The sequence below is a fragment of the Schistocerca serialis genome, chromosome 3 (genome assembly GCF_023864345.2).
Source record: "Schistocerca serialis cubense isolate TAMUIC-IGC-003099 chromosome 3, iqSchSeri2.2, whole genome shotgun sequence".
Lineage (NCBI taxonomy): Eukaryota > Metazoa > Arthropoda > Insecta > Orthoptera > Acrididae > Schistocerca > Schistocerca serialis.
The window spans coordinates 808,132,424-808,155,770 of NC_064640.1; the positions used below are offsets into that span (position 1 = coordinate 808,132,424).

The following is a 23,347-nucleotide window of genomic DNA, read 5'->3' on the forward strand; positions in this document are numbered from 1 at the left end:
CCCTTGTATAGTCCCTCTATATACTCCTTCCACCTTCCTGCTTTCCCTTCTTTGCTTAGAACTGGGTTTCCGTCTGAGCTCTTGATACTCATACAAGAGGTTCTCTTTTCTCCAAAGGTCTCTAATTTTCCTGTAGGCAGTATCTATCTTACCCCTAGTGAGGTAAGCCTCTACATCCTTACACTTGTCCTCTAGCCATGCCTGCTTAGCCATTTTGCACTTCCTGTCGATCTCATTTTTGAGACGTTTGTATTCCTTTTTGCCTGCTTCATTTACTGCATTTTTATATTTTCTCCTTTCATCAATCGTAGGTTAAATTTAAAACTTGCTTTTCTACCTGTCGGGCAATTTTTACGGTACTAAGCAAATGATCAAATATTTATGTTGGTGCATATTGCACTCCTTTCTGAGCCACTGACAGCTTTAATAATGGGTAATACTTGACTTTTTTGTTCCTCTAGTGTTGTAGGTATGGATATCACTATTCACAAATTGTGATGGATTATTTACAACTGAATTCATTAGTGGATGTGTGTAGTGTAGTGGTGCAGTTAAACTGTCTAACTCCTTGAAGAGGAACCCACAAAACGATCACTGGTGAACACACATTCTTACTGCTTGCTTTCGTGCAATCAGTACTTCGTTTATAAGTGATGAGTACGCTGGCTTGCAGATTATAGATGTAAATGATTCTATGCTAAGTATTAAAAAAGTTGTAGCTGTTTTTAATTATAGATATTACACGGGAAAATAGAAATTAGTAACAGACCACTAGACAGATCAAAATCATAGAAAGTATCAAATGAAAGCTGTCGATGTCAGAAAAACACTGCAATAAGATACACTGTGAATCCTGCACGTATCAGAAGTTACAGACAAATTTATAAAATAAAGATATGCAAACATGCCACAGCCATAACTACTATCACCTACTTCCTCACCTAATCATCCCAGGTAATACCAACCTACAGCTAACTATTAGATGTGCAACACTCCAAGTGATTATGTAAAAGGCCTTTAATAAAATTTATATTAAATCACTATCAAAGTGGGGTATTGCTTCAGTTGTGTGACTGGATTCATCATTTCCTATCAAAGTTCAAAGTATATAGTAATCAATAGAAAAATCATTGAGTAAAACAGAACAGATATCTGGCAGTCCCCAAGGAAGTGTTATATGCCCTCTGCTACTCCTGAGCCACACAAATGATTTAGGAGACAATCTGTGTGGCCCTCTTATATTGTTTGCAGATGATGCTGTACTTTACTACCCAGTACAGCTGTCAGAAGATCAACACCAATTACAAAATCCCTTAGACACAATATCTGAATGGCGCAAAAAGTGGCAATTTCCCCTCAATAAGGAAAGCCGTTTCAGCACTGATAAGAGTTTGGCACTAGAGTTCATCTGATACTACATTTGTAGCCTGGTTGTCATGATTTGGATGATGTGATTGCCACTAGATATCATATTTACTGCATGCAGCTTTGGATACTCAGCAACAAAATGTGCACTTTCAGACTCACTCCTATATTATTGTTTAGGTAATGCTTTCAAAAAAGGATGGCTATAGTGATCCTGAGTTTGACATTGAATTTAGCAGCTAAGAAAGTCCAGAAGAATGTGATGTTACTGCATTAGAGACTGAACATTACTGTTCTTCAGTTGACTGACAAGTGCTTGCTAGTGGTACAAGAAACAACACATCTATTGTGCTCTAGCCAGTTCCTCCCAGATTTATGTTCACAGGTAACAGTTGTTACAGTTCATAACTACACAGAAAATAAAAAAAAAGTTTCCACGTTTCAGAGTATTCTAGTCAAAGTGCAGGGCACAAGTATTCTCTGGGTTTATTGTGATCTTTAAAATTTTGTAACTCATTATTTAGAACTTTAAAAGCTATCTTTTTATTCTATATGTTATGGCATTCAGTATAGGATTTTTTAAAATACAAAATATTTATGGGAATAAAAAAATAGTTTAGAATGCATTGGTTTTAGACTGATGTATAACCAACCCCTATGACATTAACTTGAGCCAGGTTAGTACTTAAAGTTGACACTGCTCACAGCAATAGTGGACTTTAAAACTGCTGGTTGCTCAGCAAGTTTTATCACCACCACCCACTACTGATAGCACTTTTTATGGATTTTCATATAAATTGCACAGAGGAAGATTCACTAGGAACATATATTGGTCTTTGGTTCCATGCTAGACCTTGGTTCCATGCCAGACCGTTCTCCTAGAGACTTCACACGACAATGAATTCTCAAAACCAGGAGGTCAAGTTGTATGAATGTCATGCTCCTCAAGGGCTGCTGGCATGTATCTGTGGAAACAGTTTGCACATGTGAAAATGCCTATATCAAGATTATCTGCATTATGACTATTTATTCAATTCAATTTTAAGTCGTCATTGCCCAGTCAATAAGAATTCAGTGACAATAATAAAGGATGGGATCAACTACACGGTTGAGAACAGTATTTCTGAACACTGTCAACTACTACTCATTCACCCTTACCTACAATAAAAAGTACTCTTTTCTACAATAAAAAGCACTGAAAAGTTGTGACATATTACAAAAATGATGACATTTTAATAATCAACCAACAGGTAAATGTGAGGTACTTTTAACTGCCTCTCTTCAAAGAGGGGAAGAAAGACTAAAAACAAGACACAAACAATGACAAGAAGTTCGAAATCGCAGCCAATCTGTCACAATTGTCACTTATGTGTGTCTCAATCTCTTGCTCAAGCCACTGAGCATACAACAAGCATGTCAATGTCAAAAGAAATTACTCTTACAACACCTTGGTTTAGAGTAATGGTTGGATTTTTTTTTTTTTTTTTTTTTTTTTTTGCCTTATTTAAGCTACTTCTGGGACAAACATGTAACAGGAAATGAGGTGAAGATGGAAATCTCCCAACAGTGTAATGAACTTACTGCAATTTTTCCGTTTTGAAACAAGAGAGGTTATAAATGTTATAACTGCAGCAACAGATGCCACACTACACATCCATATTCTCTGGCCATACTAAAGTCAATGGTGTCCTGTATCACTTCAAGTTCTTGTTACAGTCTGAAAATAAACATGAGGCATTCCAAGATGCTGTGTCAGGATTTCATGACATGATCCAACTGAAATGTTACATTCTACTGCAATCTTTTGGACAGTCAGTCTTCGATTGGCACATACAATTTCATTGACATTCCTGACGTGAGCGTCATCAGTAGATGTTGAAGAGAATCCTGAGTGAGGGTGATCTTTAACTTCCATATGGCAATTTTTATACCATGTGAACCATTTGTAACACTGTGTACAGCTTAAGCACTCATCACCACCCTAGGCTTTCTGGTGCATTTGGTGTGTCTGTAAGTGTTTCCTCGAGTTTCATGCCAAATTTAATGCAGAATCATTTCTCCTCTGACCCTGCCATCTCAAAATTCACAAACCGTACAAAACAACATTCTACTCAATACAGCACTGAACAATAACTAACAGATATACAACAACAAAACTTCCAGCAGTTACACATTCAACACAGGTGGGTCAGGGTTGCCAACCGCATTTTGCTCCAACATACCATTCACGAGAAATTATGAATGTTGCGCAATTTTTTTTAAACACACCTTGTATTTTTGGTGTTTAGCTACACTAATGTGTGACATGAAAAACCTATAAGCTTTAGCAGTATTTCTCTGAGCTCTACACACTGACAGTTTCAAATAGTATATTGCCATTAACAGGTGCAACCACAAATTGTGCAACATGTATTATTCTTTACTGTAAAAACAAAAATATATGATCATACAATGCAGGCTTGCACACACAGCCAGTACTTATATCTTTGGTAATTTGTTTCTGTGCCTACCTTTTCATTGCTTTATTTAGCACTAACAGCCAGAATTTGTCTAGTTTCGATCCTCCTCTTGTTCCGTTAAAATTGTTTGAGTGTTTTTGAATTTTTATGGTCTCTCCATATATCTTACTATAGTAATGGGACAAGGGAACCACCAAATTTAATTCTCTGATACTACAGTTTTATCAAGATGATATCATTAAAGGCAGATTTATATGTCTATGCTGGGATGTACAGATGGGCCATAGAAAATAAAAAACACGAACTTTAATACATCCACATCGAATGAAATTGGTTGAGGTCAGTGACTGAATGGTCAATAACTACCTAAGGTCAATTTTTACTAATATTTGTAAGTATGACATTTGCTATCATCAAGTGCATTACAGTTACATGTACATTAATCTTTACATTTCATTTCACTGGAAATTTATCTGGCACACACAGCACATAATAAACACAACTTCACTTAACACTTTCACATTCAGATGTTTACAGTCCAACAAATTAACTGCTAATATAAATTTATTTCAGCTGGTATGAAAATAACTGCTGAGCCTTAGTTGGAACGTTGACACATGTGAAGCAGTTATGTTCACACACAGACCAAAGCTACTGTGCAAACATCAACGCTATAGACAGGTAACGCTACTTGCATGCCTAATACATTTCCGAGAGAAAGTCAAGACACCTTGGTGTCTGGCTGGACTGGAAACTTACATGGGGGGAGGGGGGAGACCCCACAGAATACGTTGCCAACAGAGCGCACGTGAAGTTCAAACGACTATCCAATGCTCAACACTGAAAGCACACTAAATAGGACGGTGTCAAGGTCCATATACATGACACTGGTTAGACCTCTGATGACGTACGCAGCAAATGTCTAGGGATATGCAGCTCCTACATGACTGCACCACCTGCAGATCGTACAGAACAAATTGCTACGCATAATTAGCAATGCTACACTCTACAGCCGCACCATGGATATTCACAATGAATACCGCCTTGAAGCCCTCAAGGAAATTTTCGAAAAACTCGCCACGTGATTATACAGGAACTTGAGACACACTAAAAATTCCCTCATCCTTACTCTGGGAAACTGATCACAACCATAGGTGGAAGCATAAGTGGCCAAAGACATACCTAGCTAGGGCATAACCATCTATGGTCAGCTACTAACACTCACTAAAGACAACACTGGCCAGCCCCTGCACATCAGCAACACTGATATGCCAACTGCTATCACAGCCGACCAACAGGCCACAGCAGGGAAGGCGACAACCTAACACACAAACGCACAAACAAACTGCCAATACTACCCCACACAGTGAATCCAATGTACGACCTGTCTGCCACTAACCGATGATGAACCCAACTGTTACAGGTATGCTGATGCCGACCGAGAAGCCAGCAAAGGCACCCAGCTGCAGGCATTGAGTATCACCACTCCACAACGTCTATATCTGCCTGCATCATACCTATTACTAACAAAACTTACCCTTGCATGACCTGTCGCAGGTAGCAAAGAAAATCGTTACTTCTCTTACAGCCTGACCGAACTATTGGACAGATTTTTTTTTCTGTTGGCTCTCGCCTTGGCACTTTTTCTCCTGCCCTTCAAATCACTGCCCTTCAAATCACTGCCCTTCAAATCACTGCCCTTCAAATCACTGCCCTTCAAATCACTGCCCTTCAAATCACTGCCCTTTGTTCAACTTTTGACCCAATCTATCTCCAGATGAGCACGTATTAATAGTTAATCATAACCAGACGTATGCAAAGATCGCAGTACCCACATTCTTCGAGACCTCACTTAGTGAAAACTAACAAATATGCAGAGATGGCTATAGACCTTTTGTGTTGGCATCATGCCGGTGTGGGCGCAGAGGGGCTCCACCCTTTTATGTGTGAAAATTATTTTTTTTATACTGGCATATTGATGTAAAAGCACATATTAGATATTATGATTATTTGGTATTCATTGGTTATCCAGTAAGATATTAATATATTTTTCAGTTAACTGCCTATATTAATAAAACAAGTATTCCACATTGGAGACAATTTTGAATAAGTTTATATTGTTACTTTATACCTTATTTATCAAACTGTTACGATGTAGTGTGCCATGAATGGAAACTTCTAGTCCATTCGGTGTCCTTTGTCCATTTTATGCAATATATGTAGATAATTCATGAAATAATACAAAGGGTGGTGAGTGTTCTTAATGTCTGTGGCTACTGCTGACTTAGCTTAATTGTGTGGCACTATTTTTTTTAAGTCTCTCCCAGTTTGACTTACATACATGCCTTTGCATGTAATAACACTTTTTTGTACATGCCTACTACATGTGTGTATCTGTGTTTTATGTTGTGTCTAAGTGTGTGTTGCGAAAGTAATGTTGATGTCATGCAACTTGAAAATTTTTGCTATTTTGTACAAGAGTTTTGTTGTATCCAAGCAGTAGGTTTCTTTTTATTTTCTGTGTAGCAGTTTGTTTATTTTTGTTTTCTTCTTTTAGGTATGATGTCAGTAACTGTATTGTTATAGCAATTTGCTGCAGCTATTTGTTTGATCATGTACAGTTTGTTGTGATTCGTGTATTTATCCATTTTTATATTACAGACTTAACTAGTGCTCTGTACACAGAATATTTGTATTTTGTAGGGTGGCAAGATCAGCTCTGTGTGGTGGTGTCTACTGTTTCGCTGTGAACTTTGCATGTGTGTCAGTTGTTGCCTTTAGTCATGGTGAGGCCTAGGAAGTCAATACTAGCACTGTTTTCATATTCAACATTAAATTTTATATTTCTGTCCTGTTTATTGAACAAGTTGTTAACATCATTTATGTGTCCGTCTAAGAGTAATCTATCACCCATATAATATTCATAATAAATAACATTATTTGTAGAGATTCATTTTATTGCAAGGGTTTTTTTTCAGGTGGTGTGTGTGTGTGTGTGTGTGTGTGTGTGTGTGTGTGTGTGTGTGTGTGAATTATACATGCTATACTGGATCCCAGTACATTCCGTTTCAGCAGTGGTCTGGTGACATCACAACCCAACTGATGTGCAGTTATAACTGAACAGTTTGTCTTGTTGAGGATTTTTAAGTTCGAAAATTAATGAAGTCTTTCTAGCCTTTGTGTTTGCCCCCTACAGTAGGTGACAATATTGGTCACAAAAACATGCTATAGACCATGGCCTAATACTCTTAAAACAGTAATCACTAAGGATGCAAATAGAATTAATTTGTTTCCAAATATTTTGATTTGTACTTTTATGAGAACAAAGTTTTTCATGGTATAATTATGCTGTTTTCTTGCTGCATTACCCTTGGATTAATTCCCTCAACTGTGGAATTCCTATGCCATAGATGTTCAAGTTTAATTACTACTGAATGTTTGCCACTGCTTCATTTTTGGGTACACTTAACAGAAGATTTTTCAACACTATGACAACATATACTTTACTGTGACACTGAAGAATATATAACTCCTCCACAACAAAACTCATTCGTTTGTCATGGATTTTTACACATGTGAAGCAGCCAACAACAGTAATATGAATTCTGAAGGTAAATGGTATGTAGGACACTCCCCTACATCCATTTCATCCATCCACAGCAGAGCCTAAAGGTTAAATAGCATTCCAACATTTATTTTTATTTTTTTAACAAACAAATTCTACTCCAAACTCATCATCATGGAAATATAGTTGTTGATTCTCCAAATAAATGTTCACAAACACAGCTTACCATACCCTACCAGAAGCAATTAAATGACTTAATTGACATAAACATCAAATTTTTATGGTACCCTTGTCTCAGCTACCACCATGCTTTCTAGTTAAGATTGTTGAATAATGCCTTTTTCACTTTCGTATGACTCAACTGGAGAGTCAACCATACAGCTTTCAAAGTGCAAACCATTTAATCAATCCAATGGAATACTGCTTAAGAAACAATGACAAAAATGAACTTTAGGCTTCAGTGAAGAATAGATATATTGTGACAATCAATTCTGGATGGTGCACCCACATACAAAATAATCATACTATGCAGAAGCCACCTTGAGTTCTTATCAGTCACGTTACTACATCTGCATTCATCAATAAGTCACAAAAGAAACTTCGTGTCAGATCTGGAATTTTGTACTTGATTTCACAGAAACAGCTAATCCATGAACTGATAAAAGCTCAGAGTTTCACCCAGACGAGACATCAGCCTGGATGACAGCAAAATTGAACAGTACATCAGTGGAAAGACAACAAAATGTCAGCAGTTCTGCCAAGTATCTGAGTAAATTTTCATTTCCATGTTAGCTGAAGCCAATATTTATGTTAGAAAAATCATGTCTCCCCATACAGCACAGGTTCTGCAGAGCAGACAGCAACATTTAAAAGATAATTCACTAAGCTTTCAGAAAAGAAATCAATGTTCTGGGGCAGTATTTCTGGCATTCATACTACATTCAGAGTTGCAGATTCAACTTTTTGGACACTAATGATAACGCAGTGACACCATATGCCTTAGAACATTTAACAATTTATAATTGCAATGTAAATGAGTGCTGTGTTCACTGGAATTCTTAATACCACAGAATTTTACTTCCTTTCCACATGCAATTGCTAAAGAGGTAACAACTGCTTTATCCCTGTGACTGCATTTCAGGGTAAGTATATAAATGAGTAACATAATAATAAGTGAACACACGCCATACTCAAAAGAACCAGCACATCTACTGAAAGTCATCGTACAATAAAGCTGTGCACAAAGCATGTTGTTATTGAAGACATTTCACTGTGAACTGAATATTAAGTGGAACATATAGAAACAGATGAAGCCAAAGAACAGTCTCACTGGTGAAATGATTTATCACAAAGAATACTTAGGTCAGTTTCCCCTAAAGCAAATTTGCCATGCACTAACTTCGCTCTTAAAACCATTATGTTTGAGTTACTTAAGTGGTACACAAAAAATGACATTTCTGCTTCCCAACAGCCATATGAGTGGAAGTTCTTTAAACCATGCAAAGGAAATGAAACCAAGCTGTGATAAATCTGAACACAGTTAAGTCATGACAACACACAAAATTAATGACAGTAAAATCATGTAAAAATTAGCTTCAATGTGTTAATGCACACAGATATGTGTGGGAAACAGGAACAACAGCACGTGATACATCAAAGCTTCCCACAAAGGGAAAAACTTTACATAAGATGTTTTTACCTGTTCCTCGTATGCTACAAATGCAATATTAATTTCCTTCAAAGTTTTTATGAACTTCGCAACAGTTGCACGACACAATTTGTTAAACAGCTCCTCTGGGCATGCTGAAATAAAATGTTGTATTTACACAAGTGGTACCATGCACAAATAAAATAAATTCTCTCTCTCTCTCTCTCTCTCTCTCTCTCTCTCTCTCTCTCTCTCTCTCTACACACACACACACACACACACACACACACACACACACACACACACACACACACACACACACACACACACACCAAATTACATACAAAAAGGTAATAATTTCAATTATTTTAATGTCTTCTTCAAATAAGCAATGTTTTCCATCTGCTGTACTGTAAAAGAGTAGCCTGTATCTCAACACAAAAATTATGTTACACGTGAACAGTTAAATCAAGAATGTTTACTTCCCACCATTCACTCACACTGCGTGACTAATACTCAAAAAAAATAATCAAAAGACCAGAAGACAGAGCAATGTCGTGCTGATGTCTGTGCAAATTATGACAGCTAATAAAACTAGCACATTGTGATCTTAAGAATACAACGATACTTGACAATGCACGTACCATAAATTTGAAATGAAAAAACAAACAAATGACATACTTTTTAATGTCAAGAGCTAGCTACCTTTAAAGTTCAGAAATGGGACTACAAGTATATAACAACTGCACGGCGCAAAACGCTTAGGCTTCAGCAATAGGATTATGACACACTTAATTTACACAAAGGATGGTAATTCTTTGAGATCTATGAATTATCACATAACAGAAGGGATCATGAAGCTCAACATGTTAAAACTCATTACCTTACATTACATCCCACTGCAGAGCATGTGAGGGAGCACAATGAACCTCCAAGGATGGACTCTCCAGTGAAAGAAATAGTGATTTAGAAAAGAACAAATAAATTAGATAATGGAATCCAGCAAATGTGGAAGTTCTCTGACAAACAAAGAAATCATATTTCTGCCAAAAACTTGAGTGTGGAAACATTTTCAAGAAGTAACTCCAATGGAAACAATGTTTCACCTAGACACAAACAAACCAAAGTGTTCAATTGTGACTGGTAAAAATAAGAAAAAGGATGTCTAATAAATGCCAAACTGCAAGTAACCACAAAATTAATAACCTTAGATGGAGCCCAATGCAGCAGTACAACTGTGGGACAACAGGAGCCAAATTAAATTTTCCAGTTCTCATCACCATGCTCATTTCAATGATCTTTCAGCCATATCATCATCAACATAGCCCCACCGAAATTTCACAGACAAAAATAACTAATGAATAGGCACACTTTGTTAAAGAAAAATCTTTAAGCCTTTTTAACACACATTTCAAAAATGATTACTTTCCTACAGAGACAAATCATTACTTCTCACTGTAATCACACAAATGATTTATTACGTCCATTTAACTCTGAACACACTGAAATAAGTAATTCCCCAATCACTCTGAAAAATAATTCTAATACAGTCACAATTACAACTATAAATAATTAATTATGAACACTGCAAAGCAAAAATATGTAGCAACAGTGTCACTAATCTTTATCCACTACATAATTACTCCCATGGTAATAGGAATGACTGAATTTTCTGACACAAAAAGAGAGCTTAAACAAATATCAAAAGAAATAGATTTCTGGGATAAATGGAACTTCACCAGCTGATCACACAGAGGCTGAACATTTGACTTGCAAACCATGTCTTGGAAAGATACTGCACGACACAGTCTAAATGCTCATCTTCCACTTTAGCTTCTCTAAGAAGTCACATGTCACACAATTAGGATCGAATGAAATTTAAAGTGGAGGTAGCTGCTTTCGTGACTCCCATGTGGTCTGGCAACACAAAAAAAACCCTGGTATGTCCACAAAGGCGCTCTTGCTGAGTACAAAGAAAAAACAAGGATCAGAAAAAGTGTTCTCAGCCAATGTGCACAGGCACCACCATCTTTTTAACCAAGCCCTGCAATTTTACATTGGTGTTCCATTTGTTCCTTCCTTCACTTTTGTTACCAAGCCCACTACCAATAAAAAATTTTGGAATTTTAGATGAGAACTGAATCTCCGATTTGGTTATGCTCATGCAAATTCTCTCTGTTAATTTATGTTGAATTCATTTTCCTAGTTTGCACGAAGTCTAAAATACTCCTCCCAGCAAGGTTCACCTTATCTTTATTTTCTGCTTACACTGCATTAGTTGACATCATCTTGCTAAGGATGGAAGCTCCTGTTGACTTTTGTCTGTGTTTGCAATTTAAAATCGGGTTATATTATATTTTACAGAAATAAATTTAATCCACAGATAGGGTGTATACATGGACAAGACAAAATTTTTTTTAGATTTTTGGGTCAAAAAGACACTTTTCCAGGGTGAAAAGACACTTTTCCAGGGTGAAAAGACACTTTTCCAGGGTGAAAAGACACTTTTCCAGGGTGAAAAGACACTTTTCCAGGGTGAAAAGACACTTTTCCAGGGTGAAAAGACACTTTTCCAGGGTGAAAAGACACTTTTCCAGGGTGAAAAGACACTTTTCCAGGGTGAAAAGACACTTTTCCAGGGTGAAAAGACACTTTTCCAGGGTGAAAAGACACTTTTCCAGGGTGAAAAGACACTTTTCCAGGGTGAAAAGACACTTTTCCAGGGTGAAAAGACACTTTTCCAGGGTGAAAAGACACTTTTCCAGGGTGAAAAGACACTTTTCCAGGGTGAAAAGACACTTTTCCAGGGTGAAAAGACACTTTTCCAGGGTGAAAAGACACTTTTCCAGGGTGAAAAGACACTTTTCCAGGGTGAAAAGACACTTTTCCAGGGTGAAAAGACACTTTTCCAGGGTGAAAAGACACTTTTCCAGGGTGAAAAGACACTTTTCCAGGGTGAAAAGACACTTTTCCAGGGTGAAAAGACACTTTTCCAGGGTGAAAAGACACTTTTCCAGGGTGAAAAGACACTTTTCCAGGGTGAAAAGACACTTTTCCAGGGTGAAAAGACACTTTTCCAGGGTGAAAAGACACTTTTCCAGGGTGAAAAGACACTTTTCCAGGGTGAAAAGACACTTTTCCAGGGTGAAAAGACACTTTTCCAGGGTGAAAAGACACTTTTCCAGGGTGAAAAGACACTTTTCCAGGGTGAAAAGACACTTTCTCTATGTTAAGTGACAGTATACTTTCCCTCGAAGCTGTAAAATTTATCAATTCTTTGAAAGGTAAAAGTTTCATACACCAAAACAGCTTCACTTTGAAATGATCTTTGATGGGCAGCAAAATGCACACTGCTTATTTTCTTATTACGAAAGTGTAAATGTGAACTCCATCAAACACAGCACACTAGTTTCCAAAGCAATCAAGGTTGCTATATGCTTTTGCCACCCAATCACAGCTCTTATTACATAATCTCACCAGCCAATGGCAGCAGATATTCAGAGCATAGGACACGGGATGTAGCAAGCCAACAGCACCACCAATTAAGTAGTGCAAACACACAAACCAGAGATGTTAATGGTTTGCATTAAGAAGTAGTATAGCTACAAGCAAAACTAAGCTTTCAAATATAATATTGGTCCTTTTTGCTTGTGTTACCTTTTAAGATATATATCAAACACAAATGCGATGGTAAAATTTTAAATAATGACAGCTAGTCTTCTGTGCTCGAAATTTTTTTAAGTGGCTGGTCCTCAAAGTGTTAAGTTTTGAATGAGATTCAGACATACTGATTTAAGAAACTGATTGCACATTCTCACATGTAGCATAATTCATCCCGCATAATAGGAAATTTACTTTGAAAGTGATGCTTCTCAAACCATCATTTGCAATATTTTCCCACGACTTAGTAGAAATGGTTTCATTTGAACAGTTGCCAGAGCTCCAGAAAACAGGCGTTACTGTGCATGTGCAGCTACAGTGACGTAGGAAGCCCATGCTTGGTGTTTGCTCTGCTCATACGCCTCTCATTGCATTTCTCATTGGAACTGCATGCATAGTGGGGCATCATATAACCATGTGCAGCATTGCAGCACGTTGTTCGGAGAGCACATGCCGAGTAACTGTACCTAGGGAAATTGTTTTATCACATTCTATCCAGGTAAGGAATCAAAATAAGAAAGTAGTCCTAGGAGCAATATTAATTTTGAAACTAGGCTCTACAATCCAAGTACTGCACTAATATTTTGCTATGTGGTTGCTGTAACATGGATTCTTTTATTCGTACTCTACAATACTGTTATCTAGCATTTACAATCAGGTTTACATCCATGCAGCCTTGCAAAAGGCTAGTAAAAAGGAATACAAATTTTATGCAAAAATAAAATAACCGTTGTTCATATACACCAGGACTAAGGGCAAGTTTTTATAACTTTTCAAATGGTATAAAACAATTAACAAGTTTATCTGTGAAGCCAAGAAACTGTATAACTGGCAGTTCATATTCTACTCCAGGAGTAAATGTAAAGCCTAGTGGGGAGTTAACAATGATAAAACATGGTGTGCTGCCAGTCTACAATTTACCGAAGAATGGCATTTCATAAATTTAAGACATACACTACACAAATTAAGAAATAACGTCAAGCCTAGACGTGGTACCAGACAAGTGTTGCAAAAAGTTGTGTTCAAAAACCATTGTTTTTCATGGAAGGCAGATCTGCAAAATTCTGCTTCCAAATATTTATATTTGAAAGCAAACATTTTATTCGATACTACTGTGCAAATTTTACTGCTTCATCTTCAAGTGGACATTTACATATCTTCATGTGTTTATAGCATATATTATGTCATAAAGAAGACAGGACATCAGAATACTCCACAAGCACTGGAATTTCATAAACCATACTAAAATGCATAATTTGGATTAATGTGCACATTTGTATGTCCATATTCACACTAAAGTGGGCTCCTACCTGGTATGAAGCTTTTCTGCATGGTTTTCCATGGTTTTCGGGTTGCCAGTTTTCTTTGAGTACCAGTACAGTATTATCTCACATTTGGTTCTTTATTATGGCATTATGCCATACACGCTAGGTGATGAAAATGTGCACTTGAAATTCAACAAACAGTTGAAACTAGCCAATAGTGTCGGATGAAACACTTTGTTTCAAATAAATTAGCTGTCTCTGTGGAGAAGATTAATAAAAGCCAAATTCTTCAGCAAACTTACAAAAATAACTCCACTGTTCTGCAAGATGATTAACGATTGATTGCCAATAACATGGAAATAAAATCAGGAAACTAAAACTAATGACCTATTTTAGACTTAAATATTTACGTGAATGTAATTTACATCACTTGATAGCTCCCAGTCACAGAAACCTGTTTTGCTTTCATTTGACATGAGAGCTGTGAATGAAGAGAAAACACCAAAATCGTGAAACATAAACACAGATCATGTGAAGGCTACTGTCCACCTCAACTCTGACTGCTCTGTGCATGCATGAATCTGGCAGCCTGGGTGACCTATAAAAAAATTTCCAGATAGCATATGGCTGCTTAATGCTTACATAGCTAACAGCCGCACTTCAAGTAGCCACAAGCACAAGAAGGTGCTGCTAACATACAACTTCAGCTCTGTGCATGCATTTGAGTCCACTGGCAACTGATCAAACGAAATTAATGTAAACCGTATCATTTCTTACAACTCAAAATTACACAAATTTAACTGAAAACAATGAAAAATTCCCAGAACTCTTAAAAAATTCCCAGTTTTTCTTCAGTTGCCCCGGCATGTATACACCCAGCAAAGATGATGACACACACATGTCTAAACATTTCTGAGTTAACAAAAAGGAAATTGTGTTTTGCACAGGGCGTAGTTTCAATAAACCGAGTCTGCTGACATTTTTACCACAGTAACATTGTGCTTCTTAAAATGGACCATCTATGGAGACAATTTCTTCTGCACATACTCACTCCCTAATCCTGAAACTATTTTACATGTATCATCACACATCACTGAGTGAACACAGCACTGTTACTTTGCTCTGCATTACAATACAAACTTTTGTTTCAACATCCATGTTAAATACAAACACTTACTCCTCAATAGACAAGTAAGAAACAATGTATTCATCACTCCCATAACTTCACAAAGAATAAACCTGTCAATACATGTCAGTGAAGCTGATGTACCTTCAGTGAAATACACATGGGCAGCACGATACATGGTGCGATTAGGACTGGCGAAGTCCTGCATTAATGCGTGTACAGATTTTTCACTTGGTGTGATCAAGTACACGGCCTCCATTGTAGACAGAGGTTCTCTCTTTTTATTTATATCCTCCACAACTGGAAAATAACCAAAGTAAAAGATGTATTAATGCAAAAAGCATCCAATTATCTCCTTACATAGCAAAATACACAAAGTTACATGTGACCTGGAAGTTTATTCCTGAACGTCACAGATTAATAAAATCTTCACACTGAGAAAACAAAATTCACAAACAATTAAATGAGAACCTGAGCAACATTAGAGAGCACATATGGATGTTTTACTTACTCACTGCCAAAGTTTTCACACACACACACACACACACACACACACACACACACACACACACACACACACACACACACATCAGGTTTACATTTTCAGTAAATTTATACAGTCTTACAAGAATGGAAACCAAACCTAAAATTAAACTTGCTGACCATTTTGATTACAAAAACTGACTACTGATTGGACATAGAGAAAAACAGACTACATACCACCTCAAATTTCTCATGAAAATAAAGAAGGATCCAAAACTATTTCTTTCACTTATTTTTAAACAAATTGGTCTCCACCATCCCCATACCGAACCAACTCACACTTACTTACTGTTTTAAGTGTAATCACCATATAAAAATCATCACAAAATCAAATAAGGAAATTCATTGGACTTTATTACACGAGTACTGAAATGCCCTTATTCAGCACAAATATACCTAGAACTAGAAAAAGCTTTACACAGCAGCTGTACAGTGACATTTTCAGTGCAAGACCAAAAAATGTTTACAGCTTCTAATTTTTACATGTAATGTGGAAAATCATCTACCTTTCCTTACAAAATTACGGAATTAAGTCTCTGACTACTTTTTACTTCTTTGAAAAATAGTTATATAAAGATTTTTACTTAACTGCTTTCTCTTCCTTTTCTACATCTTTAATTTTCTTCATTCTTCTTCTCTTATCTTTTGTAGCACCCTCCAACATTGCTTGGGCTACATTTGCAACAAGCCCTTTTTATGTATTGCTTCTTTTAAGTAATTGTTTGTGTCATCCAATAATCTACCAAAAGTCAACCTCTCCTCCTTTCCTTCCTCTTTGATTTTATTCAGTGCTTATTCACCACGTTCAGTGCCATAATTAGCTTTTTTCAAACTTACTCTTCACATTTGCTTGCAACAACCTCTTTTTCCTGTTTGTGTTGTTTCTTCAGTTTTTCCTCAGTAAATCTCTTCTCACCTTCACAGTACTGTTTGTATCTGATGAGCTGTGCCTGACAGGTGAAGTTCCTGAGTGATAACTGCAAAGTGAGCTTTCCCCTTAACCACATTCACTACAGCATCTGTACAGTTAAATGAGCATCCAATGTTCTTTCACACATTTGCAGTGTTTCCATCAAAGGTGTTCCCTTTCTACATCTGCACTGCCAATGCAAAATTACAAGCACAGCTTTTAGAATTTTTGTAACCTGATGGTATTTCTTCTCTCTTCAGGTATAGGTCTTCTCAAAAAACTGACTCCAGTAAATGTCCACTGGGTACTTGTCACCACCAGATTTTTCTTATTCTGAAGTCAATAGTTTCGATTCATTAACTAGTCCATGTTCACTGTACTCAATTCGAAGACCTGCAGCTACTTTCACTATGTTTTTGTATGATCCTTCTTTCACCTTCTTCAGAGGATGCCACAATATAGGTTTCATCTACATTGATACTCCGCAAGCCACCCAACGGTGTGTGGCGGAGAACACTTAATTCCAAAATATGTGTACTCACACTGCTTTCTAGCTTGCAAGGAAATTTAGCATCTTGCTTTGGCACTTTGAGATATTCACTTTCTCTAGGGCTGAACACACCGTTTTTCAACTGCTCTACTTCTTATAAAATACTCCCAGATTCAACAGAGCAGCACTAACACAAAATCAATCAATTCATGAGTGTTCTGATGAGATTTGTGAGTTCATTACTGATTAGATGCATTGACGGACCTCTCTTCTGGAAAAAACCATTAAATCTTTAACATGTATAAGCAGTCACACACGCTAACATAATTACTGCTTTGGTAATTTTTTTCTTTTTTTGTCTAACAAATATTCTTGTGTTTCAAAGAACCATTCAGCTTGCTTTTGTGCTGAGGTATGGACTGAATACAGTATTTTTCAACAGCTGACCAGTGTTTGTAAAGTCCCTCTCCAACTAGTTCTCAGGTGAGCCATCTACAGGAAACATGCTCCATAAGCTGATGACCCAGAAGTTTCGTATTTTATTGTATCATTTTTTTATGAGAAATTTCTGACTTATCTTGAGATTTGTCAAATGACTTCACATCATTTAGATAACACTGAATGAAGCTCTGCTGCGCAAGGTTGTTAAAGTTTACCACAGAGCCTTCAACAGTTTCTGCTAATTTTTCAATCCATTTGCCACATAAAACATTTCTTTACTGGCCACAAACTTTTTCATATCCTTTAAATATTTTAAAAAAGTCACTGTACAAAACATACTTTAGAGACCAGAACTGAAAAATACAGACTAACCTGACTAAACTGAAAACAAAACAGACTCACTGAATTTACTGACCATTTTGCATCCATAAGTCTTACAGTCAATTTTCCAATTACCAAAGAAAATTAGAGAAAGCCTCACCCAGTAACAGGCAGTCTTTGCCTCACTGTTCCTGGAATTTATCATATTACTTGTGAAAGTGGTAGCCATTACAGTGACGAGTCAATACAAAAAATTTCTGAATGCTGCACATAGCACCAATGCCACATTAAATTTTGTGATTTCAATAAATGTTATGTTACTCAACACAGTCTCAAGAACAAATATACGATTATGTTAGATGAAACAAAAATGTTATCCCACACATCAACCTACTGGTATTCTGTTATCAAAGAAGCCTCTGAGATCAGAATGTGCACCACCACCACCACCACCACCACCACCACCTGCTTTAATCAACAAGTGGCTATACCATTAGTGGTGAATGGTGAATGGAACAAGATGATTGATGCTGAAAGACAATGGAGAAATAAGTCGAGTCATCCACTAGCTAATGAAATCCACACTGCTACCACTGTCTTTTCACCGCAGTCATTGATGTAACAAATAAAACACCAGAAACTTCTATGATGACTATGGAGGAAGTCATCAAAAGCTTGACACTGCATACAAATCTCACTAAAGGAAATCGGTGCAACTTTTATCCAAAATAATACAAAACTGGCAGCATACCAAAATGGAATAGTAAATCAATCCGATTTTTTCAGGGTCAGTGATTTTATTTCAGAAACCTATAAATTTGCAACTCATGTTCACAATGTAACATTAGAAGTAACTTAACAACTGGAAGCTTTATCTCCTCCATTATCCTAACGATAACAGTTTCATGTTAACTTTAGTAATAACAAAGCATTTTCAATAATGTATGCTGTCAACGGCGTGAGACCCCCTCCTCTACAAACCCCACAAAAAAATTAAAAAACACACATTTCATTAATTGTAGAGATTTATTAACAACACACTAAGATATACTGATGAGTAAGTAGGGTCAAAAATCTGAAAATACTGAATATGACATTTGTTGTGAAAATGTCACATCAACTACTAAGGGGACACACTATAACCACCTCAATTAGACTTCAATTGTTGGGTTATATTTTACCTGAAGAGTTTTAAAACAATTATAGGACCTGGAGAAACGATTACCTCGCTTATCTGGAACTGTACATGGCGCACTGACAAGGGGAAGGCCTCAGACACGGCCAACCGATTCGGCTCAAATTTGGCAGGTCACTTGTGTACAACCTAAAACGAAGGAATCTAAGATATTTTGGTTCAACACCCCCGCATTTTTGAGAAAATCGCCCCTAAAGGTTATGACGAGCAATCGACTCAAAATTGGAGGGATCGATAGATAATTGTAAATAGAGCATTTTTCATCACCAGGTATGGGTCCGGAAACGCATAAGTTTCCAGAAATCGAGGTAAGAATCTTTTACAAGTGCCGCTCCTATCAAACTGGAACACCGAGAAACAGAACTGCCTGCTTCCGGTAGTGCATTGATAATGCATCCATCTTGCAACACTTTTACAAACCAAAACACAGCGTCGGTAACTTCCCACTTGCCATCGTCTGTGACAGGCTCCTAACTATATATTACAGCGCTAGTCGAAGGGTGTACATCCTCCATTATTCAGATTATGCACCTGAAAGATATGACACAGCAAACAATAACTAGTTACTACGTCATAAACAGACGAGTTAATTACTACAAACTACATACAGTACTCGTCATATGTTACTGACGGAAGAACACTGTATTCATTCACTAAACATATTTCATTCGGTGCATTAACGATGGAAAAATCACTATATGTATCCGCGAGGTTCGCAGCAGCCTAATGATGGAAAAAAACTCTTTCTGATTGACTTCTATAAGGCTCGTGCTGGACACCTTCACTCTTCCAGGTTCACAACTATGATATGACGAAGAGGCAACCGGGACAACATAACTCTCCCCATGTGGATTCCGTCCCGTGCCTCGCTGTAAACAAGCGTCGCGCTGTTGGCTATCTGTGATCCCTCGTGAGGAATTCGCAGCACTCTTACTCGGAGTTGTTTTCATGTGACAAGGCTTAAAAGTTTAATACTTTAGTAACTCACGGCATTTGGGACATTAGTTTGCCTATCTTATTGTTATCATTCCTTATTGATTTACTTACCTTATTAACCCTCCTATCCCTATCAATTGAGATACGGAAAAAAAAAAAAAACGAAGAGTAACATCAGCTAGGTTTCTTCGAGATTCAAACCTGGGTTCTCCGATTCCCAGCCAGTTACCTTGGCCGTTGCTCTATCGATGATGGCGGCGGGATGTGTTTACCATGTGGGTACAAAAGCGGCAGTTGTAAAAGTTTCTTACCTCGATTTCTGGAAAAGTTTGCATTTTCGGACCCCCATACCTGATGATGAAAAATGCTCTATTTACAATTATCTATCGATCCCGCCAATTTTGAGTCGATTGCTCTTCATAACCTTTAGGGGTGACTCTCTCAAAATTGCGCGGGTGTTGACCCAAAATATCTTAGAGTCCTTCATTTTAGGTTGTACACAGGCGACCTGCCAAATTTGAGCCGAATCTGTTGGCCGTGTCTGAGGCCTTCCCCTTGTGAATCCTGTGATTACAGGGGGTAATATGACATACTACAGGCAGTGCACCATGAAGTCACAATGGAGACAGGTAGTATCGGGTACCCTCCTGCATACGGTGCTATGTTCTCTACTCTCTTCATTGTATGTCAATGATGTGTCATCAGTTTTGTCTTACTCTAAATACCAAATGTATGCTGATGACCTCCAGTTGTATTCAAGTACAAAATCAATCAAGCTGAAGACAGCTTTCAATAATTTCAATACTGATGTGTATGCATTATCAAAATGGGTACAGAATATAGGATTAAAGCTAAGGTCAACTCACCCAAAACTCAGGTTCTGGTTGGTCATTCTAGGCTAATTAGCCTGTAAATATCGGGAACCCCTGTGACCTTTAATCCTACATAGGACAAATATCGACTTCTCTTCCACAGCAAAGGCTCTAGAAGTAATAATTAGAGGAATATCTAAATTGGGCTTTGTAAATAGCTGCAGTGTGCAAGAAGAGATCGCCATAGCACCATGCCATACAAAAATATAAAAAGCTCTTGACCTCTGACCAGAAAAAAAAACTTTATACAAATGCTTGTACTTTCAATTGTTGAGTACAATGGTGTTATCCTGTAAGGTCTTTCTCAGAAAAGCTTGTATCTCGTGAAACTGGTTATGAATGCCTATGTTCAATATATCTGACGTTTGACATTTTGGTCATGTTTTGCCATCATATGCACAGCTATCCTGGCTGTGTGCAGAGAAGTGCAGAGATTTCCATACACTATGCCTCCTCTACTGCCTTGTCAATATACGCTGTCCCTCACATTTCTCCCCATTTGAATGCCCATCTGAACAACATGGCAGAAACACTCAGTCACAACAGAGCAAAATCACTTCTGCCCCACTCTCTCTCTCTCACTCACTCACTCACTCACTCACTCACCTACTTTCACAAAATCTTTTTCAGTAGCACAAACCCAACTGTGGAATAACCTCCCTCATTAGAATAGAGAACTGAATATTATCTCCAGTTTAAAAGGCAGTTAATGACATCTACTGAAGCAATTCAATAATGTCTGCCTTTGTTCCCGTATGCACTCATTACATCGGCCTTCTAAGCAGATCTTCCTCATTTCCCATTACTCTTAACTGGTGCATTCTACTTAAATTGCTCTCCCTCAGCACTTGGAACATTACAAAATATTAATTTTGTACATGTATAAATACTTCTTGTATCCCCCGCCGCCACCGCCACCACATGGCGGCAATGGCAGAGGAGGAGAAGGTGGTGGTGGTGGTGCCAGTATTAACTTTACTGGTTGTTAGTATTACTATCTGTCATATTAAAATTATTGTTACTTCTTAGGTAACTTCGCTGGGGCAAAAAAAAAAAGTACATGTGTCACCCTGGGTTGATGTAAGAAACAGCTGAAGGCCTCAAACTGATAAGGTTAAATAAATACATACACCACATTATTATGTAAAAAATATGGCAATTGCAAAGTAACACTAACTACTTTTAAAGTAGTTGCTACAAGTGAAGCCCATAATCTTTCACAAAAAGGTAAAAATTAAGTATTTACATCTGGACCCAATCACAGCACAGAAACTGCATACTTACATCTGAAATCATAATGCTGAAAATATTTGTTTTTCTTCCTAGCAGCTATAATGTTTGGCAAAATTAAATGAGAACATGAAAATTTATTCACCGGATCAACATGGTAACTGATACTGTTGTTACAACTGTCTCCACAGAATTTACATACTGCACATCTGTGCACACCCTCCTCCTACCTTCAAACGGTTCTGAGCACTATGGGACTTAACATCTGAGGTCATCAGTCCCCTAGAACTTAGAACTACTTAAACCTAACCAACCTAAGGACAGCACACATATCCATGCCCGAGGCAGGATTTGAACCTGCGACCGTAGCAGCAGTGCGGTTCCGGACTGAAGCATCTAGAACCGCTCGGCCACAACGACCGGCTCCTCCTACTTTCTCTTTGCTCTCTATTCTAACAATGGGCAAATAAAAATTAAGATAAGTCTCTGGCACTGTGATCAGAAGAGCTACAGTGCTATCTGAAATGCAAAAGGGGGGCAAAGAGAAAAGGTTAAAGTGTGCTTAAAAACCAATCTGTTCCTCCAAGAGTGATTTAAGGAAATCGAGGAAAATTAGAGCCGCCAAAGCCCAATGATGTTGAACCCATTCCTTCCAAGACAGAGTTGTCTTCACCACTTCCAAGACAGAGTTGTCTTCACCACACACCACTTGGTACCAACCAAATAAAGTAACCTGTTTACGATCCAGGAATCTAACATTTGACAAACGTCAATAACAAAACGAGATTCATCTCGGTGTGCAGTTAAAACTAAATGCTATTATGTCATAGATATAAGTTCATTTCACACTTACTTGTGATACCTTCAGCAGATATTTCATGCATTTTACAGCATGCTGACACCATCCTCATGGCAAGCTGATCAACAACTAGAACTCGCCACTCAATACCTTGTCCCTTTTTCTTGTTACGAATGACTTCATTCATAATTTCTGCAACAAGAACGTACTCACAATTAATTTCTGAATACAGTTTTTGCTGGACTGACACTCTCTCTCTACCTCACACACACACACACACACACACACACACACTTTATATCAACAGTGCAAATAATTTAGTAGATTAAATCCATTTGCCACCATTACTGAGGAATGATTCCCAATTCTTTGTCAACAATCTCATTTCTCACTCATTAACATGTCCTCACATTTGTATGGAAACTAAGTGACCAATCTCGTCCTCACAGCTTCTCTGTCCACATTATCATGCTCACCCCAATACAAGTCTGGTGGTTCTTACTCCACAGTTTTCTTTCCAGA

At 37.5% G+C, this 23,347-nt stretch overlaps 1 protein-coding gene across 3 annotated transcripts in view; it reads right to left on the minus strand.

Annotated features, from left to right (window-relative positions):
* The window catches only part of LOC126470660 (protein ROP), a 96,737-nt gene that overhangs the window by 56,566 nt on the left and 16,824 nt on the right, over positions 1–23,347 (minus strand). For 2 of the 3 annotated variants that reach the window (XR_007586273.1, XM_050098650.1), the window contains exons 2-4: positions 22,880–23,017; positions 15,233–15,388; positions 9,089–9,192 (exon numbers count right to left, since the gene is read on the minus strand). Coding sequence is in view for 2 of the 3 variants with exons in the window: in XM_050098650.1 (XP_049954607.1) it covers positions 9,089–9,192; positions 15,233–15,388; positions 22,880–23,017 (398 nt within the window). In the remaining variant the exon portion in view is untranslated. The remainder of the gene's footprint in view (positions 1–9,088; positions 9,193–15,232; positions 15,389–22,879; positions 23,018–23,347) is intronic. The other variant, XM_050098651.1, reaches the window with a different exon arrangement.